The sequence below is a fragment of the Drosophila willistoni genome, assembly GCF_018902025.1.
Source record: "Drosophila willistoni isolate 14030-0811.24 chromosome XL unlocalized genomic scaffold, UCI_dwil_1.1 Seg141, whole genome shotgun sequence".
Taxonomy (NCBI): domain Eukaryota; kingdom Metazoa; phylum Arthropoda; class Insecta; order Diptera; family Drosophilidae; genus Drosophila; species Drosophila willistoni.
Window position 1 is genome coordinate 14752162 of NW_025814052.1, and position 19771 is coordinate 14771932.

The window sequence follows — 19771 nt, forward strand, 5'->3', positions numbered from 1 at the left end:
TGCATTTAATTCGGCAAGGTGGCCTTGCATTCTAGATGCCCTGCGAAATTTCGGCATACCACACTATCTATGGAAGGTAATAAGTAGTTACTTTTCCAATAGAAGTCTACACGCAGACACACTTGAAGGAGAGAAAATATACAACATCACTGGAGGTGTCCCACAGGGTTCGGTTCTGGGACCCCTGCTTTGGAATGCTATGTACAACGGCGTCCTAAATTTGGAATTGCCTGCTGGGGTCGAGATTGTAGGCTTTGCTGATGACGTAGCCGTAGTAAGTGTGGCAAAAAATCTGAGCGAAGTAGAGACAATGTGCTCGAACGGGATCGCTCGAGTGCAACAATGGCTGGCTACAACGGGCCTTCTTCTGGCCGAAAATAAAACAGAAGCTGTTCTTGTAAGCAGTAGGAAAAAGGTGGAGACAGCAAGTATACAGGTCGGCGGCACGCAGATTAAAACAAAAAAGGCAATAAAGTACCTTGGAGTACTCATCGATTCAAGGCTCAACTTCAAAGATCACCTCTCGGCAACGGCCAAAAAGGCCAGAATAACTTGCTCTGCCTTATCACGCTTGATGCCCAACACAAGAGGACCAAGCCAGAGCCGAAAAACGCTGTGGCATGGCGTAATCAAGGCAACCATGCTTTACGGCGCGCCCGTTTGGGCAGAAGCAATGTCCACAAAATCGTACGCCAGAGAATTGGACTCAATATTTAGAATCAGCGCACTAAGGGTCTGCTGCGGATTTCGTACGATTTCAGGTATCGCAGCCATGGTACTAGCAAGCGCAATCCCAGTCGGAATCCTGGCCGATGAATCCAAAAGACTCTTTTGGGCACTAAAAGAGCCAAACTTAGTGCCAACCGAAAAAGAATTGCTACGGGTCCAGGCGCGCGAAATAAGTATAGCAAGGTGGCAATCGCTATGGGATATGTCGCAAAAAGGCAGATGGACCCATCGGCTAATCCCAAGCCTAAAAGACTGGTTGGCCAGGGCCCATGGAGAAGTCAACTTCTTCTCGACGCAACTTCTGAGCGGTCACGGGTGCTTCCGTGGCTACCTACACCGGTTTAGACACGCATCAAGCCCAGAGTGCGCATGGTGCGCCAATGGAGAAGACGAGACGGCCGAACATGTCCTCTTCAAGTGCGGACGCTTCGAAACCGAGAGAGAACACCTCGAGGCGGAACTCGGGGAGCAAATCACGGTATCCAACTTGGTCCCAATGATGATTCGTCGCAGGGAAAACTGGGAGGCATTCAACGAGTTCGCGGCTATCGCCATGACTGAGCTCCGCAGAGTGGAGCAGCTGAGTCGAGTCGAATGACCTGAGAGCAGGAAGCGGGTGGAAGCACGCCTGTGTGAAGCAATACCCTCGCTGGCAGTACCACACAAGCTACTTCCCCTCGCAAACTTTTTTCCAAATTTCCTTTCCTTCTTTGTATATATTTCTATCACTTAATAAATGAATTAAAAAAAAAAAACACACACAGACGGTTTCATATATGTATGTACATGTATGTATCTGTTGAACCATTTTGCTGGGAGACGGAGACAAAGGGCCAGCCAAGCAAACAAGCGACAATAGGCGGGCAGAATGAAAGAAAAGGAGGTGGAGAGCTAGTGAAAAGGAGCGCAAGCAGCAGGAGGACTAGCAAAAGAAGATAAAAAGTGTGTGAGAGAGAGAGAGAGAGAGAGACAGAGAGCCACTGATGAACACGTACAAAGGACCAGCCATAGGACAGAGCAGGGCTCAAAAGAGTGAATGGAGCGGGGGGTAGGCAGACTTTAAACGGGTAACAATTAAACATGGTTTTTAGGCATTTGTAACGAAAGCTTCAGACTAAAAGCAAAACTAGAGAGACAAAGAGAGAGCGATATACATATGTATGTATGTACTTAAGCGCCGAAGAGAGATGCAGTTAGAAATTTTAAATGATGACGAAATATTATTTGAAATGTAAACTCAAGTCAAAGGGCACTTAAGCTATTTTTCGTGAAAAATTAATTGGTTAAAAGAATATGATGTAAAGTATTTACATTGAATATTGTTTGACAAATCTCTTTCTACAAATGTCATAAGTCTACTATTCGAAAAAGATGCAACTTTGCATGCAAGAATCAAATTGGATAATGAATCACTTACAACTTCATATGGGTTCAAATAATAATGAATTTACCAATATGTTTGTATACATACATACATATGTTTGTCCGTATGTATGTGTGAATATTACAAGCAACGTTCGTTTTGTTCAAAAAGAAAGCAACATGCATGCTGGCGTTTGTTTTGTTGGGAGGGAGGTGCGGGCGGCGGCGGGTATTTTCCCATCAAAAAGTCTTTACATGTGTTGCAGCTGTTCCGCCCAGACAATCACAGGTAAACATATACAAAAAACATACACACATACCAAGACAATTGTCAGCTGTTATTATCACTGCAATTTATGTTGTCTCTTCTCTCGCTCGCTCTGTCTCTTGAGCGCTCTCAAGATCAGCAGACCTTGTGGTATTCGGAAGTTGTTGAAGAGAACTGCGCATTAAAAGAGAATACCTGCTACAAAAAGAGAACGAGAGCATGAAAGAGTGTGAGCGTAAGCGTGAGAGAGCCTGATACTGAGACATCGACGACGTCATCATGAATTTCCAATGCTATCAGCTGTTAAAAAATTCATACAGCTGCTTCTGCATTCTCATCATGTATGCGAGTGAGCAAGTGTGTGTGTGTGTGTGTGTGTGTGTGAGTGCGTGTATCTATGTGATGTTGCGGTTGCCAACGTTTGTCGCTGAGGGGGTTGCTTTTTGCTGTGGTTGTCAGCGATGCTGCCACCACTTTTGACGTCGCTGTCGTCGTCGGCGTCAACGTTATAACGTTAACACTAACACTAATACTGTTGTCAATTCTTATCGCCTTTGACGCTTGACAATGAATTTTTATAAATTGAAAATCACTTTCAATTTCAAGCCGATCGCTAAATTGCCACTTAATAACAACTTACCACCACCCGTTCACCCCATACAGACCTCATCCTCCCCCTCCTCATACTCTACGACGTTACGGCATATTAACTTGATAGACAGCCATTTAATGGAGCCAGTCAAAATGTTCAAAAACTAACTGAACTTTGCTAACTGTTCTTTGACTGACCAATTAAGAGATGAATTTTTCACACATTATGACAATGAAAAGTGCAGGATAAACTCTGCCAAGGATAACAGTTGCTGGCGGCCTAAGAGAGTTTTATGAAACATGAGGTTAACTTTTGACGTGAATCTACATTAGGTAATCTTTATGATTAGGACAATTTTTAAAAGGTTTTCTAGTCTGCGGGCAATGGAATATCTACATTATATGTATACATTTTTCGTCATTCAACGTCAGAAGTTCATTAGCATACGCACACACACACACACACACACACACACACACACACCTCAATTATAATGCTTCCAAACAATCGCCCACTTATAGCTCCTACATTCTACATAACATTCTCTTCATCCATCCATTCATACATACATACATACATACATACATACATACATACGACAAACTGATGGCGCACTTAAACTAATTAAACCGGTGATTGCCAGGCAACAGAAATTCGTTGTTGGTCGTTTCGACTCAAAATGAGAACATGAATAAGAAGAAAAAGAGGGAGAGAAATGATAGAGAGGGAGAAAGAGTACCAGAGGAGGGATGGGGGTGTTTTTTTGTTTGTTGTAATGGTAGAGAAAAGCCCTCTAAACGATTTTGCGGGCTGCTGCATTAAGTCCCATCAACAATATCGGCAACACCAACAACAACAACAACAACAACAACAAGGGCGAGAATAAGTCATAGCCCCGACTTTGTTATACTCTAACATCGGTTATGTCATCTCACTCATTCTCATAAAAAAGCATGGCGGCTTAGTCTCCTATTGGGTTAAGTTCCTGAACGTTTAAGTCGAGTATATGTTAAAGAATTTTGCAGATCAATAGTTTATATATATATCTTAGAAGAAAAACTGATCTGTTAGCCAACTTAATGGTATTTTAGAGAACAAAGGTCATATTTTTCAATGGTATTTGCCGTTTTTTGACTGACACCAGAACGTTAATACTACAGCGCTTCAAAAATAGTCAAAAATTCAATATGGATATATGGATAAAAATAAATTGGTGTTCTCTGGTCTCTGGGTCTGAGTTTTGTTCTCCTAAGATATTGGAGTTTCAACTCAATATCTAAGACATGCCAACCTCATTTATGGGTAGTATACCCTTTCAGGGTATTATAACATCTCGTCATTGCTGTCGTCATTGTTCATGTTGTTGTTGCTGTTGCTGTTGCTGTGGCTGTTGCTGATGCAGGGCAAATAGCCAACGCCACCCGTTGACAGAGAAACACTCTCGGGACAAGGGGTTTCAATTTCGTTGTTGTGGAGGGTTGCTTTGGCCTCTTGTATATATGGATTTAGTTTTGATATCGTTTGCGAAAATGGAGTGACAGAGATGGGGATGGAATTGGTCATGAAGATGATGGGGTGGGGGAACTGTTTCCATTGGAGTGTGAAAAATCAACACACATTATACTTATTTAAAGTCGCCATTATTACACTTTATATGTGGGTCAAGCTAAAAGGATCATTTCTACCTTTACATCAGTTTTCGCTTGCCAAAACGATGACCTCGATTTTCCTTTCGACTTCTTCAAGAGGACCTTCAGGTAATGGATAGATTAATATATTCTTAAAATTAGACTCTATCGCAATCACTTTGAAAAACAATTTAAGAGAGTTTGCGTTTCTTCATTTCATTTTTAAGAATCTTGTGGCAGTCTAAGAGGACAGTTCAAGGGGATGGCTTCTTTAAAGGGGTCTGATGTATTGACTGTAAGCAAAATAATGGAGTTTTCTAGTTTAAAACGCCAAGAAAGTAGTCATTTCCCAGGCATCATCAGCATCCATCGTAAGCAAAAACTCTCTCTTGCTGGGTTATGTTTCTCCTTTTTATTCAGTTGTTTCTCTTCTTTATTTTTGATACCATGTACACGGTGGATGAAATGGTATATGAAATTGGCAAAATGTATGTAAGATGGAGAAGCTAGACACTACCGACACAAATGGCCAAGTTATTACCACGATGAATTCGTGGGAGGAACCGCTCATTTGCTCACATTTGTCTGCATGGTATGACTAAGTCGGTGAGGTAACTTAAATGATTCATTTGCTTTTGCAGATGCTTTATGAAATTTACTTTTAGTTTGCTTTCGATTCGGTACCGATAGCAGGCCTTCTTTTGTGGATGCATGTCGTCTACACACTTACACACACACAACCACACACACAGGCGTCATCCGTCACCACGTCAATGCGTCCTGCGGCCTGGGTTGTTTCGTCATTCTCCAGTTTCTCTCTCTCTCTCTCGCTCTCCCTCTCTAAATCTCTCTGATTCCTGCAGTCGTCGTCAGACTTACTTGTATGTTTTCGACTTTATTGTTTTCTTCGTTTGTTGGTCTTCTTTTTCTACTTCTACTTTTCCTCTATAACGAATGGAGGGAGAAGAGGAGGGCAAATGTTGTTCTTGCTGTTGGCTATTGTAGGCCATTGTAGGCCCAGACTAGCATCATTTGGTAGCGTCAACGGAGTAACCGCTAGCGTCATCATCATCATATGCTCCTTCTGCATATCCTGTCGCTTCCATTTTGTCTGTTAGTCAACTTTAATATCCCCACCACACCACCCCTTCTCCCCTCCCCTTACATATAGAGAGCCAGAGATACCCACTCATCAGCTGCATCTGACATCTGGTACTCTATGGGTGGGTGTATTTGTGTGCGTGTGTGTGTGTGTGTGTGCGTGTCTTTGGGTGTGGGTGTAGTAAGCCACATTATACTTGCGTCATACTGCACATACTCAATGCGACCTCCCACTGTGCAGATTTCTTTCTGTGAAATGGCATATGAAAGTCGCCAAAATGTATGTTACAGGCTGAAGGAAGCTCTGTTGGCCCCATTAAGGATATATATTCTTGATCACCATTCTTGACTGACACCTAGATCTCGGAAATTTTGCGAACTAGAGCTACCAAATTTGGTATGTAAACTCGTGTAGTGTCCCGTGTGTCTCTACACTTTTGTTCTCAAATTCTGACGTTATGCAATTTTGGATAAAGGCCTTTCCTTAGTGGGTGGCCACTTAGGCCCTCAGGCACTTATCACTTTTCCCCCTAATCAGAAATTTAATTCATTTTCTTTTGTGGCTTGAGAAAAATAATCAATTATTAATGTCAAATGTTTGCCGAATCAAAAGGCGAATCGACTGCTAATCGGATTCGGGGGATTAGATTGTGGAAAATGAGGGAAAATTTTCTTCATTTGATCTACGTTTGTCCTCTCCCTGGTCTGAAATGCAGAAACAACTGTTCTAAACTATTCTCAATTGATGCGATACAATGTGAAAGACAACGCCGCTAAGCTGGTCGCCCTATTCGTTATGAGACAACAGCCCCCCTCGCCCCTCTCAAACAAATTGTTTTCATTTACATAAATGGCAATAAGACTGATGTAATTATCATCGCGTCGTCCTCCCCCCCTCGCCGCTCCCTGAGAAAATTCAATATTTTTATTTTTGGTGGCATGTTTGTTTTACAACTCTGAAAAATGACACAAGAGTGGCAAGCGATGAGCGGGAATTCCAACATACACACACACACTCACGCATATCGTATCGGTAAAATGTGACCCGTGTTTCCTCAGACGTTGTCCCCCCATCCTAGCCCCCCCCCCCCCAATGCTCCACCAACTTTCCAGTACGCTCGCGTTAAAATACTCAAATGCTCTCTTACTTTGCGTGTAAACAATTCAAGTTTATTTCCATTTCACCGTCCCCTGACCCCGGCCCGCTCTCTGCACTCCATCCACCGCTCCACCAACAGTTGGCGACTTTTCATCATCATCTTCTTCTTCTTCGCCTCGAACTCATCGTTCGTTTGGTCGTCGTCGTGGTCGTTCGCCTTCTGCTTCGTTTTTTCTCCATGCTTTTCTTCTCTCTCTCTCTCTTTCTCTCTCCTTATTTTTTATCTTTTGTAAAAACGAGTTCTTTAAACCTAAAACAGAATTCAAGACACGTCAAATTGATTTTCATCTATTTTATTTACCAAAAAAAAAAAGAAAAAAGTAAAGCGAATTACATGGAAGCAGCATGGGAGAAATGTCAGACGACATATTTCTGTATGCAACAACAACACGACGGCGACGTCAACGTCAACGTCAACGTCGACAACGGCATAGAGCAGAATTTCAGAATCAAAGAATGTTTCTCTGAGTTTGCTCCCTCTTCCTGACTGCCTGTTTGGCTCTGTGTGTGTGTGTGTGTGTGTCATCCCTCTGCCTCTGGCTTGATCCGTCTTCCTTACATTTATAAATACGGATATGGGTGTGTGTTTGTGTGTGCACATATCAACATGTATGTGCACACACGTGTCGCGTCCGTTTTTGTTGTTGTCGTCGTCTTTGTGCCTAGTTTGCATGTGGAAATGAAAATGGAAGTGGCAGGCAAAATGTGAATCAGAAGGCCCCCATCTCCTACCTCGCACCCCGCCACAGCCCACTCCAGTCCACCCCTCTAGCATTTCCCACTAACCGCATATCTCATGCCCGTCGTGCCGCTCCTCCTCTTCTCTTCTGCCCTCTCCACTCCTCTTTATACTGAAAACTAGAAAACCCAGAATCTAAGGCGAATCAATCAACGAATAGGCAATGAAAGAGAACAAGAAAGGGACAAATGGTAAGAGATAGAGAGAGAGGGAGGGGGCGAGGGGGGAGAGAGAGAGAGTAAAAGAAAGGCCGAGATTCTCGTTATCTTTGTAAAAACTAAACGATTATTTGGATTAGCCTGTCGCATTTGTTGTAAATGCCAACGCCGGCCACAACTTGTTGGGCTCTTCGTTATACCCTTGCAAAGGGTATTCAAAAAGTGGTCAAATATTTCCAACTGAGAAGGAGACGTTTCCGTTTCCATGAAGTATTGTAGGATCCTTGACTCTGACTAGTTGCTTGGCTTGTGGACAAGGCTTCCTGGGATGACAAATATGTATAAGTATGGCTATGATCTGTATGTATCTGAAAATTTGCTTTTTCCTTCTATTAGTTAATGCTTCTCACGTATAGAAATCGATTCTCTTTCGGTATAGAAATAGTGTTTTAAAGGAAAATGGACGCAAAACTAGAAACTCTCACATGTATAGGTGCCCGAAATTCGAAAAGGATATATTTCAAAAGTCGTGTCCTAGTAATAGTTCACAAAAGAAAATTACTTGGCTTAAAGATGGAAATGCATTGCTAATGAATAAATTATGGATTAAACATTGCTAAAAGTAGTAAGTTACAAACAGGAAATGAATCAATCACAGTTTCTTGTGAGTCAAACATCGTGATGTGATGTTTTAATTTAGAGATATTACAAATATTGATATCAAGTCGATTGATAGTATGAGACGTATTATGAGATGAATCAGTTCTATTTGAATTTGATGAATTGCGAGTTCCCTTTGAGAAACCGAGTCCATATAGCCGTGTCCGTCTGACCGCTACTGAAATGAAACCTTGTATTTAAAGCATTTTGTTGCCTAAATGAGATCAAAACGAATTGGTCGGATCGGATGGCACTATAGCCCACTTTATTAACAAATATCACAGTGGAGATATAAAAATATCTTTGAAAGTAGGCTTGCCGCAAAACTTCTCATAATATAGAAAAATCCTAAAACGTATTCAAGGAAATTTATTGAAGGACTTCACGATTTTAAAATGGTTTTTACCCTTTTTGGAGTGAAGCTCAGCCAAACTTGGCTTTTTCTCGTTTAATCTGGTAAACAAGTAAAAAGGAGCCTATTTTCGCTTGAGTCTTTCAAAAAAGGACATCTCTGGTATGCCGTAAAATAGCTGATTTGACAGATCTGGTGCTGATAACCCTTAGGCAGGCAATTGGCAATGCCCTACATAAGGGTATCAAAGGGAAGAAACAAGAAAATTCTCAACTACTTTTCTCATATGAACATACATATATGTATGTAGGTTCAAAGGCGACAGCAGGTGTGACGACATTGCAGCTCGGCAGCTAAGTAAACACAAACACATACACATACACTTATGTACGTATGTACATGTACATAGGTTCATATATTCCTGTATACTTTTTATGTTGTTTGTTGGTATATTTACATTAAACTGCATAAAATGATGTCTGAGAGATGATGGTTCGGTTCAGTTCAGTTCGTTACCTCCCGCACTCTTTCACACACACACACACACTCACACATACACGCAAAACCTTTATTAAACCAAGACGAAGACGGACGAGCTAAAACGGTAACCAGACAGCAGATGGAAAGCAGGAATTGAGACGGTTTGGTCTTTTGGTCAGCCTTTGTTGTTGTCACTTTCACACACACTTACTTACTTCCATACATACATATTAATTTGTTGATTTGCGTGTGTGTCTGTGTGTGAGTGTGTGTGTGTGCGAAATAGAATATTAAAACTTTCCGCACTCTTTTTGGGATTCATCGAGTAAAAGTGGCACCAGCAAACACAAAAAAAACAAAAAAACCCGCCCTCAAATGTTAATCATCCCCTCATCCCTCGTCGTCTACTTGCTAAACCAGTGCCAAGTCGTTTGTTGGAGTCGGAATCGGAGTCTGCGTCGAATTGAAGGTGTTTGACCCTGTTGAACTTTTCGTTTTTCAATTCTTTTGATTGAACCCCTCAGCAAATTTGCGAGATGAGGCCAATGATGAAACAATGATTGGGGAATTGTTTTCTACATGTGATTAGAAAGCCCTAGAAAAAATTTGAGAATTGGCATCACTTATCATTGAAGTGAAATGAAATTTGGTAAAATGTTTATGCGAATATGTTATCAAGAACCAAAGCCAAACTTGTCTTGTCTTGCCATTTCCTAAGTACTTGAGGTAAATGTCAACAGATTGGTAAGAGAATGAGAGGCAGACAGTCAGAAATGAAATTTATGCCTAAGGGAAATACGACTAAAAAAACAGCACTTAGGTTATAAGATTTCTAATTTGTTTAAAATCGCTGCATAAAATGGTATTTAAAGAAAACAACAAAAAATACTTATTTTAAACCTAGACACAATGAATGAATGTTGCTAAAATACGCAAGTTACAAACAGGAAAATGAATCAAACACTTTCTTATGAGTCAAATGTCATGATACAATAATCTAATTTTAAATCTTAACACATATTGAAAACAAGTCGATGGATCGCTTGAATTGGAATAATGCAATTGTTGGTATCCTGTGTTTGAAAATGAATTAGTCAATGGAATTTGATATTAATGGACAGTTAATTCTTGAAGGAAACATTAGGATATAATTAGAGGGATTGTAAACCCATAAACACTTGGAAACATTTAGAAAACAATTTGAAAATCTATAGAATAATTTAAATTTAAAAAAAAGTTTCACTGATTTACATTTGATTTATTCACCTAAATTGGTTTTAGCACCTCATAAATTATCATTCTAGATATATAAATAAATATTACTCTAATCACATAAGAAATTACTATATTTTGGTTGGTCTAATTTTGTTTACTTTTTGTTAAGTTTTTTTGGTTGACTTTCATGTGAAATGTATTTCGGATATTTTAGATGAATCGAGGTTATCGAAATCACCCATATCGGCCTTATATAGAATGCGATTTATCTGAAATTGTATAATATTTTTGGTTCGTGTGGAATATTTGCTAAATTTATTGCCCAAGTATTGCAAAAAGTAGGCATCATCGTCATTCCCGGCCAGAGATTGGGCATTGGTTGCTGGAATAAGAGAGGCGAGACTACTGGAAGATGCTGCAGGTGTTTCCATTGTTTGCGGATGCTTTAACAAAATTTGTAATGCTGCAGGGACTTGATTATAATGAGAATTTCCATGGACTTGATTTGGAATGCCCAAAAACGAATTTCTCGCTGTTTCACTGTTTAGGTGAACTTGATGATTTTCGATTTTGTCTTCATCGATATCAGGCATTTCCGTTTTGCCTATAAAGATCTTTTCAAAATGATCCTTTGAGGGTTGACTAGACGAGGCAATATCATCTGGATGGGTCACAAGAGCTCGGGTATCGTAAGAATCAGCATCTTTAGCTTTATCATGATTATCTTTTCCTTCGGCAGACTCGGTGGCAATCACATTGGTTGGATCCTGCAATATAAAATGGCAAAAACTTGATAAACAACGATTTCGAACAAAGTTTTCCAAATCCAATTTATCAGAATGAACATTTTGAGGCTTTTGTTAAGTAACTACAGTTATATTAGGTATTTGATATTTTCAACTTTACTGTTATGAAATCGAAAGTTTTTCCATGGAGATATAATCAAAATATTTTTTACCAGTTTGACAATCAATTTTGGCGACAATGCTGGAGAAGGTCCCCGACTTTGACTGACTGCCAAACGGTCGCGTCGCAGTCGCTTCTGTCGCATAACCTCATCGTAGACAATTTGATGTTTTCGTTTCAAATGCCGCATTAGGTTTTCGGAATGTCTTCCGGCCATATTGAAATGACATTGCTTGCATTTGCTTTTGCGCGTCTCATCGTTGTAAATGAAATGCTCACTAACGGGGTTTATATATTTCTGATTCGACATTGGTCCGATTGGTCTTCTCAATTTGAGTATTCATGGTTTACTGAAAACGAATCGGAACGGAACGGAACGACCAGACCACAGAAACGGCGGCCACTTACGTCAGTGACCAGAATGCCAAGAAAGAGTGAGCAAACCAATCTCTGAACCAGTTGGCAATGCTTCTCGCTCAGTGACAACGGTTCAGAGAGCGGTTCACCCAAACACACACATACATGAATACCAGTGGCAACAAACGCTCTGAACCGGTTTGAATCGGTCGCCTGCTTCTTCTGCTGCATTTCTGAGGGTCAGTATGTTCAGCTACTGGTTTTTCCCCCAACAGTTACAGGTACAGAAGCTAACTGATTAAAAAACGTTAGATTTATTGTCAAAGTTTAAACAATAAAGACGGATCTGGCTGGGGTGTCTCCTAAATTGTGCAATAGATAGTTAAGAAATTTACATTTTGAAAGTTAAAAATTATTTTCAAATGTCCTGTGGGCAAAAAGTTTGAAATAACAAGAAAGTGGCTATAAATAGCGTAACTTTAACCAAATCCTGATTATGCATTTGCACCCCAAAAGTAGGCAATATAATTTTGAATGCCAATGGGTAAGAAAACCATCATAAGAAAGAACTCCTTTAACCAATTTTTATTCATTTTAATCTGACAAGGATTATTGTACATAATTTGGGGTAATTGCTTAACGAAAATCTTTACTCTCCTTTTTATTTTTTGCATTAAGACTTAAAGTTCCTGTGCATTAAAACTGATCAAAGTCAGTTTTGAAATTTATTTTTAGTTTCCTCACACGTTTTGTCAAAATTTCTAAAAAAATGTATTTATAAAAAACAAAAAAAAAATAAAAATAAAACAAAAAAAAAAAAATACAACAATTGTTGTTAAAATCATTGCATAACAGTAATGATGCTGGGGACAGGAACGAGAATGGGCATAAGGATAATGCAAGGAGGCTCTCGCTGGATAATGAGGCGATCTTTGAGCAGCGACCTAAACGCAGCTCTTCAGCCCTTCTATGCGGCTGTGCACCCAAAATATATGGGCAAACATCATTCGTTCGCCCAGCAGATAAACGAAAAGTCTCTCAAGTTGCTTAGCTCGCATTTGGAGTCGTTGAGTGAGCACAAGTCCAGTCAATTGCCTAACAAGGGACAATTAAGTTTCTACATGCGCTCTGAAGCCGATGAGGCATATAATTTAATACAGATACAAGTCGATGAGCAGATCCTCGATCCACATGAGCTTGTACAGAACATACTACAGAAGTGTCAGTTGACAGAGACCAATGCGACAGAGAAGACCTCGAATATGAAGGGTGTGGAAATGGCATCGAATCATAACAGTTGGATGACCAAGACAGCAGCAGCTCGAGCCCGTTCCCAGTCTGGCAATGATCTGAAAACGGAAATCGCCCGACTTGAGAAGACGTTAGTGCAAACTTTGGGAATTCTTGGTACCCGTTACGATTGTGGCTGCAATATGGAACGATATTGTGACTGCTTGAAACAGCTGGAGCAATTGGCTCAAGCCTATGGTCCACAATTGGCAATGCTATGCCAAAGGATTGTCGTCTTTGGCCCATACACAGGCATCAGTCTCGATGGTCATGTGATGCTTTTCACGGGAGATCCAGTCACAAGTTGGTACAGCTTTATCAAGGAAATCACATTGCATGAGATCTATCACAAGTTGGTGCCCCTCTATGAACAAGCCCTGTCGACCGTCCTGCTGGGCATTCAGATTAAAAGGCACAACTTTATGCCTCTAGCTAGTGAGGCTAAAACCTATGCGAATGGCTTACTGCGCGTCATCAGTTCGATTAACGAGTCATGTGATTCCAGGCCATTAATGCAAAAGTTGCCCAAAAGTTGTCTAAATGACTTTCATCTGGCGATTGTGCCCATTTCGGGTGGTGAGCAACCCAAAATCACTTCGACAGGTCTCTTCCTAGCCCCAGCATCGTGTTCAGGTTCGGTTCTGATTGATTTCATTTGCTCGAATTTGGAATTGGCCAAGCGGCGATTTAGTCACTACAAAAGCGATATGGCCGAGGAGCGTCAATTGGTCGAACAATGTAAGAAATTACTTCGGCTGGATAATCTTACCAAAGATGATTCAGTGACTCCCGACAAAATGGTATGCACTCTGCGACATTTGCTCAAAGGTCCAATTCAAAATCATAGCCAAATTGAACCAAATGCCAAGTCATATGAGAACATTAGCATCCATGTGACCAATTATTATTCAGTATTAACCGATGGCATTATCTGTATACCCTGGGATTTTATGAATCGTAAGGCTGTAAGCAAGATTCAGTAAGGTTAAACAAGAGAATATAAATTCCCTTTAATCTTTGTTGATAGAAACAGGATAGGGTTAACTCTATTCCCCCAGTGTGCCCCCTAATGTATGCAGTAAGCAGCCCAAGAATTCACTTTTTAAAACATATAGAAAGACATTCCAAAATATAAACTTCATAAAAACTGCTTAACTTAATTTCCTTCTCATTCATTTTCTTTGCTCCTGTTTTTAATTCAATGGCTAAATGGATATAAAACGGAGATTCAAACAATCAAGTTAGGCTAATGTCACATTAATATCATGAAACAAGTGTGACTTTTCGTTAACTACAACTCATGGAGGATACTTTAATTTTTTGTTGCATACTTCTGGGAGGCAAAAACTTGTAAATCCCACAATTAGATAGACATTCCCATAGCTTGTATAAAAACTACACAAAGTTTTATCGATTTTTGCTCATCATGATTCCCTTTTTTTTGCTACCTTCTTTTGACCGCAACCCTTTTTGACACAGTTTTTGCCGAAAAAACTATCATCAGTCATCATTTGAAGTGGCAATTTCAATGGAGTCGATTTAAAACTCTCATTTTGGTATCCTTTACGCCCAAATTGTGCCTCATCATCAAGTGGATTGTATTCAGTAGGCATTTTCTCATCCCCCCCGCCCCACAAAAAAGGCAAATTGACAGAGATGGAGTTGGTCTTGAATTGAGAGGCAATGAATGGACAAGAAGGGTCTAACTAGGTAGAAGGCTATTCTGTCGTATTATTATTATATCCAGCAGCCATACGGATGAAAAGGTCATTGAAATGTACAGATGGAAGCATTTATGACTCCATAAATTATATATACATATATGTATTTTGGTATGGCGAATAAAAGTAAGATATTGACTTCACAAGGAACTTATGTACATTTTCATTGTGTCAACTAACTATCGTTTGGGCTAGAAACTTCTCTATTTATTCAGTTTTTCTAGCTAACGTTTTTAGGGATATTGTTTGATTGATTCTACAAGTGATTGTTTCAGTTTACAATTTTCTCATTTGTTACATTTTATTAATTATATAATATTAGACATTGTGTGTGTATATATATATATACATACATATAAATATATAGTCAGACAATTACTGGATACACATACACATATATATATAGATGTATATGCAGGATATGAAATCCCACTGAATCCCCGCCCTGTTAGTCCCCCGACTCCCCGACTCAAGAACAACAAATTCTATTTATCCTCTACTCGATTTTGGAATTCAATCTGGGGCACAATATCGTTTGATTTCAGAGTGACCGCAGGGATGACGACAACATTCATGGATGGCGCCGCTCTGTAGGATTCTATAGAAGCCACCCGATGATGCCTGCTGATTGTTACTTAAACGCTTAACGCGCTGTCCCACACTGCGTGCTGGAAAATGAATACAAAATAAGGATCAAAATGGGGGCGATCAAGAATGAAACTTGATTTCACTTACGATAGAGATCCGCCAGGGAGTTTGTACGTCCCTTACATATTAACTGAATGGATTCGGCTAGAACATCGCTACAACGTATCATTCTCTCCTCCTCGGGTGGCAGGGAGGTAAGTGGACTGGCATTGACCAAAGCCATGATGTGAGTGAAGAAGACCACGAGTAGGGCAATTCTCAGCGATAATGGTAGTACGAAAATCATCTATGAAACAAACAGAAACACAAAAACAAAACAGGAAAACAAGAAAATTGATTAAATCAAGGCGAAAGATTAATTTTGCTTTCACAACTTCCCCTGCCCCCCAAACACCAAAATGGATTCTTCATTTTCATTTTCACATGTGCATATGTGAGTGTGTGAGTGTGTCAGTGTGTGTGCCACTGCGTGTGTATGTGTGTGGGTTCTCTGATACTGGTTCGGATTATACATAGGTTCTGCTCTCTTATCAGTATCTCAAATATTATTGTATGTATTTTTCATTGTGATTGCTGTCTTTTTTTTTTTATTATTTGTTTATGTCGTCGCGCCTGGGGCCAGGAAATATATTTATTTATTTACATAAACTTCAATGTTTAAAAATAAAACCGATCTGATTCGATTTGAGCCGTTGTGCTGAACTGAGTTGAGCTGATCTGAGCTGAGCTGAGCTATGTGTGGTTGTCGGGAGGAGATGTGGAACTCTTGCCTTATCATTATTAACATGAATTCGTTGTGGAAAAACAATAACAAAATGCTCGTTTCGGGTTTTTATTTAACATTAGTGCCCATGATTGGCATGGGTAAGGGTTGTATAAACAGACATGCGTATATATATATATATGTATATAGATATAGATAGTACCAAGAGTATGTGGTTCAATGTTTTTGCTGATCTCGACAACGAAAGAATGTGTGCTAAGTGATGTCTGATGACGAGTAAACAATAGGCAATTGGAAATTTGTCTCTAGGGTCGTCAAAATCAAATATTTACATATATAGTATAATTGATATAATTGTGAATAGGAATGAATGAGTAGAAATTACTAAAAAAGTAAAACGAATCCAGGTTTCTTGTATAATTTCAATTTCAGTGTTTTTCCCATCAACGCATACTTTTTTGACTGACTGTATCAATGTATGTAGGTATACCTACTATAAAAAAATAAGATGCACATTGACTGAAATTATTATTGTCGTTAGTTTAGCTTGTTTGAAAAATTTGCAAATTGCTTTTCACAAGTCAGGTTTTTCTAGAATAATGATTAGATTAGACTATATATGTACAGAGAATAAGGAGCACTGAGGGCATCTGGGCTAATGGATGAAATTCCAGCTAATTAGATTTTAGTATAAAAAACTATAAATTGATGGATCTTTTTAGTCCGAATTAGGCCAATCGATTTGGTAATACTCTTTATACCATTTATAACCATCTAAAAGTGATGTATTTGAGCCAAGGCGAATACTTGGAAAATAATTATCCTTAAAATTGTCATTTTTAAGTTGGAACTTTGTTTTGGTCGTTATTAAAGAAGGAGATTTCCCGAGGAGTCCTAACTGGGTTTCTTTGCAAATTGTAGTAAGTTGAAATCGAAATAAAAGAAAATTGTCGAAATATGTATAAGTTGGCAAAGTGAATCGAATAAAAAGGTTTTAAAGATATGTAAATGCATGGAGGAAGGATATATTCCCACTTTCCCCCCACCCCTTCCCGAGTGTATTCTTATGACTATGTATATAAATATTAGTTATGTTCTTCTTTTTGTAAATATACTCACTTTGGCATGCTGGATTTTGCACTAAAACGATGCGAATTGTATATATATATATGGATAAAGATATATATATATATAGGGTTCTTTGAGTTTGTGTGTGTGTATTTCCTAGATCTGCTGCTTATAGTGAGTCCTGTGCGTAATTTACACCGATATTTGTTGTACTTATATATGTAATAAGGTTAACTATATATATATATATTTGGGTTAAACAACTTATCACTTGCTTAAGGAACTTTCTTGTTTTTTCTTTTCTTGCTTTAATTTTTTGCTCTTTTGCTCAATCACAAAGTTTCAAAATCACAATAAATTTTCAATAAAAAAAATTCAAAAAAAAAAACAAAAAAAAAATTAAAATAAAACAATTGAAAATTTTAGAATTAGTTGGGATATAATGTGCAGTTTCTTGTGTGCTTTTGGTGTGTGTAACGGGTACGATGATATCGATTTCAGTTTAGAGTGTCTTTGATGGCGGTAGTTAACGTAATGCCCGTAATTGCTGCATTGCGGGGTAGTGAATGAGTGGGTGGTGGTTCAGAGTGGTGACGGCAGCGGCGTCGTCGTCGTCAGCGGCGGCGACGGTGATCCGCGCTGATGATGATGATGACAATGCGGCTGGTTTGGATTTGGAACACGCTTTGGGGGTTTTGTGTGCTTGATTTGTGGCGCTGCTGCTACTTCTGCTGCAGCAAAGAGAGTATTATTTCGCTCTCTCTCTCTCACCAGGTCTTTCTCTCTTAGGCGTGCTCTCTCTCTCCCTCTCTCTCTCTCTGTCTATATATACAACCGTCTCGTTCTTTGGATCCTATCGCTGTTTCGTTGTCTAACTGGTTGCGCTTGCCCTGTATGTGTTTGTTTCCTTGCTAGACAGATTTTACAATAGCCCGACCCTCCGCACCCCACCTTCGGTTCGACTTCCAGTTTCACTTCCACTTCCACTTCCACTACTTCCTCCACCACCTTCTTCTGGTACTGCTGCTGCAGCTCCGTTAGTTCTCTGTTATCACTTAATGGAAACAGCTGTTCGTTCGTGTTGGCTTGGAACGCTCACGCTTATTACGAAAGTCAGTTCGCTATCTCACTCCCTCAACCGTTCTACGACAATACGAGATTTGTGTTTGCCCATGTTTGTGGAATTGAAATGTGGAATTGAATGAAGAATTTTATTTTTAGACACTTTGGATTCCTATAATTAGACGCTCAGATTGAAAGCGTTGACTTGGGGCGTTTCTTGCTGTTTCTGTTGTTGTTGTTGCTGTTGCTGTTCTTGTTGATTGTAGCTTCCCACTTGCACACACACACACTCACACACACAACACACGATTTAAGAAGTTTGGTTTTGTTTGTTGTAGCTAATTTTTTTGTATTTCTTATTATTTAATTTTTAAATTTAACATTGCCTGTTGAAATCGGGACTTATGGGAAATATGAAAATAATTCCTTGCTTTTGTTCTTTGTTGTTTCACAGCCAAATTGAAAAAGAAATCTTGGCTGGCTTCAAGCAGCCCGCGAAGCCCCGGTTATGGAGGAGACGCACACACACATGGACAGAATTTGCCACTGCGTGTGTGTGTGTTGGGCACAGTGCATCAAGATTTATTTGCAACACCGTGTTCTTCTTCTGTTCCAACCCAATTACATGTTTATACAATTTTACTAAGACTGTAAAAGAGAGATAGAGGGATAGAGGGAGATAGATCACTACGTCACCATTTCAATTGTCCATGACACATTCAATTTCAATCAAAAAAATCTACTAATAGGCACAGTGTTGCCACACTGACCACTGATTGAATTGAATTATACAGTTGGCCCAAAAAGAGTTTGGACACAACGAATTTGCATTTTCTGCTGTTTGTAAATTTGCTTGAATTCCATTTTGTGAAAATTGTACATAAACTTTAGCCATCGACTGTACTATAGTACATATATTTTTGTACGTATGTGTGATCAGCGTTAATAATAATAACAATGACAATATAATATTAATAAGATCCCCACTGAACAAAGTACAGACACTTTCTGACAGAGACAGATATAGAGGGGGAGGGGGCAACAAGAGAGAGAGAGAGAGAGAGAGTGAGTAAGAGAGGGGGGATAGAGAGGGAGAGTGAGATGCACTTATCAGCTTGGCAACTTTTCATGCAAACAACAAGTACAACTAGAGTAAATCCATCCATCCCCATCCCCATCCCTTCCACACACACACGCACACACACTCACACACACAAAAGTGATGATCATGATGATGACAGATGTGATGATGAACACGAAGAGAGGACAGCCCCCGACTTCATTTCGGTTTAACCTGTGGGGGCACCCCTCAATTGATATTGATACACTTGTTATTATTATTTGATTCCCTGCCTGATAAGGCCCAAATGGATCAGGAATAAAAATGTAAACGGATTGATGACTCGTAAAATTATCGACTAGGAAAGTCGATAAAAACAAGAAAGAAATTAAAGCTGACCTCGCCTTAATAATTAATAATTAAAAATGACAAATCTTTTCATTAATATACCTATGTATGTATGTATTTATGCATATATATTTTGTTTTTCTT

At 39.5% G+C, this 19771-nt stretch overlaps 3 protein-coding genes across 3 annotated transcripts; 1 reads left to right on the forward strand and 2 right to left on the reverse strand.

The window, feature by feature from the left end:
• Positions 1-10593: 10593 nt before the first annotated feature.
• Positions 10594-11731, reverse strand: LOC6638041. Its single transcript, XM_002061123.4, has 2 exons — positions 11402-11731; positions 10594-11210 (listed from the first exon to the last, which is right to left on the reverse strand). The coding sequence occupies exons 1-2, from the start codon at positions 11657-11659 to the stop codon at positions 10629-10631; spliced, it is 840 nt and encodes a 279-aa protein (XP_002061159.2). The 5' UTR covers positions 11660-11731; the 3' UTR covers positions 10594-10628.
• Positions 11732-12491: 760 nt separating this feature from the next.
• On the forward strand, positions 12492-14151 carry LOC6638042 (T-cell activation inhibitor, mitochondrial). Its single transcript, XM_002061124.4, has one exon. It carries the CDS (start codon positions 12564-12566, stop codon positions 13977-13979), a length of 1416 nt encoding a protein of 471 aa, XP_002061160.1. The 5' UTR covers positions 12492-12563; the 3' UTR covers positions 13980-14151.
• A 937-nt stretch (positions 14152-15088) lies between these two features.
• On the reverse strand, positions 15089-18538 carry LOC6638043. Its single transcript, XM_002061125.4, has 3 exons — positions 17209-18538; positions 15453-15651; positions 15089-15385 (listed from the first exon to the last, which is right to left on the reverse strand). The coding sequence occupies exons 2-3, from the start codon at positions 15649-15651 to the stop codon at positions 15231-15233; spliced, it is 354 nt and encodes a 117-aa protein (XP_002061161.2). The 5' UTR covers positions 17209-18538; the 3' UTR covers positions 15089-15230.
• Between the last annotated feature and the right edge of the window lie 1233 nt (positions 18539-19771).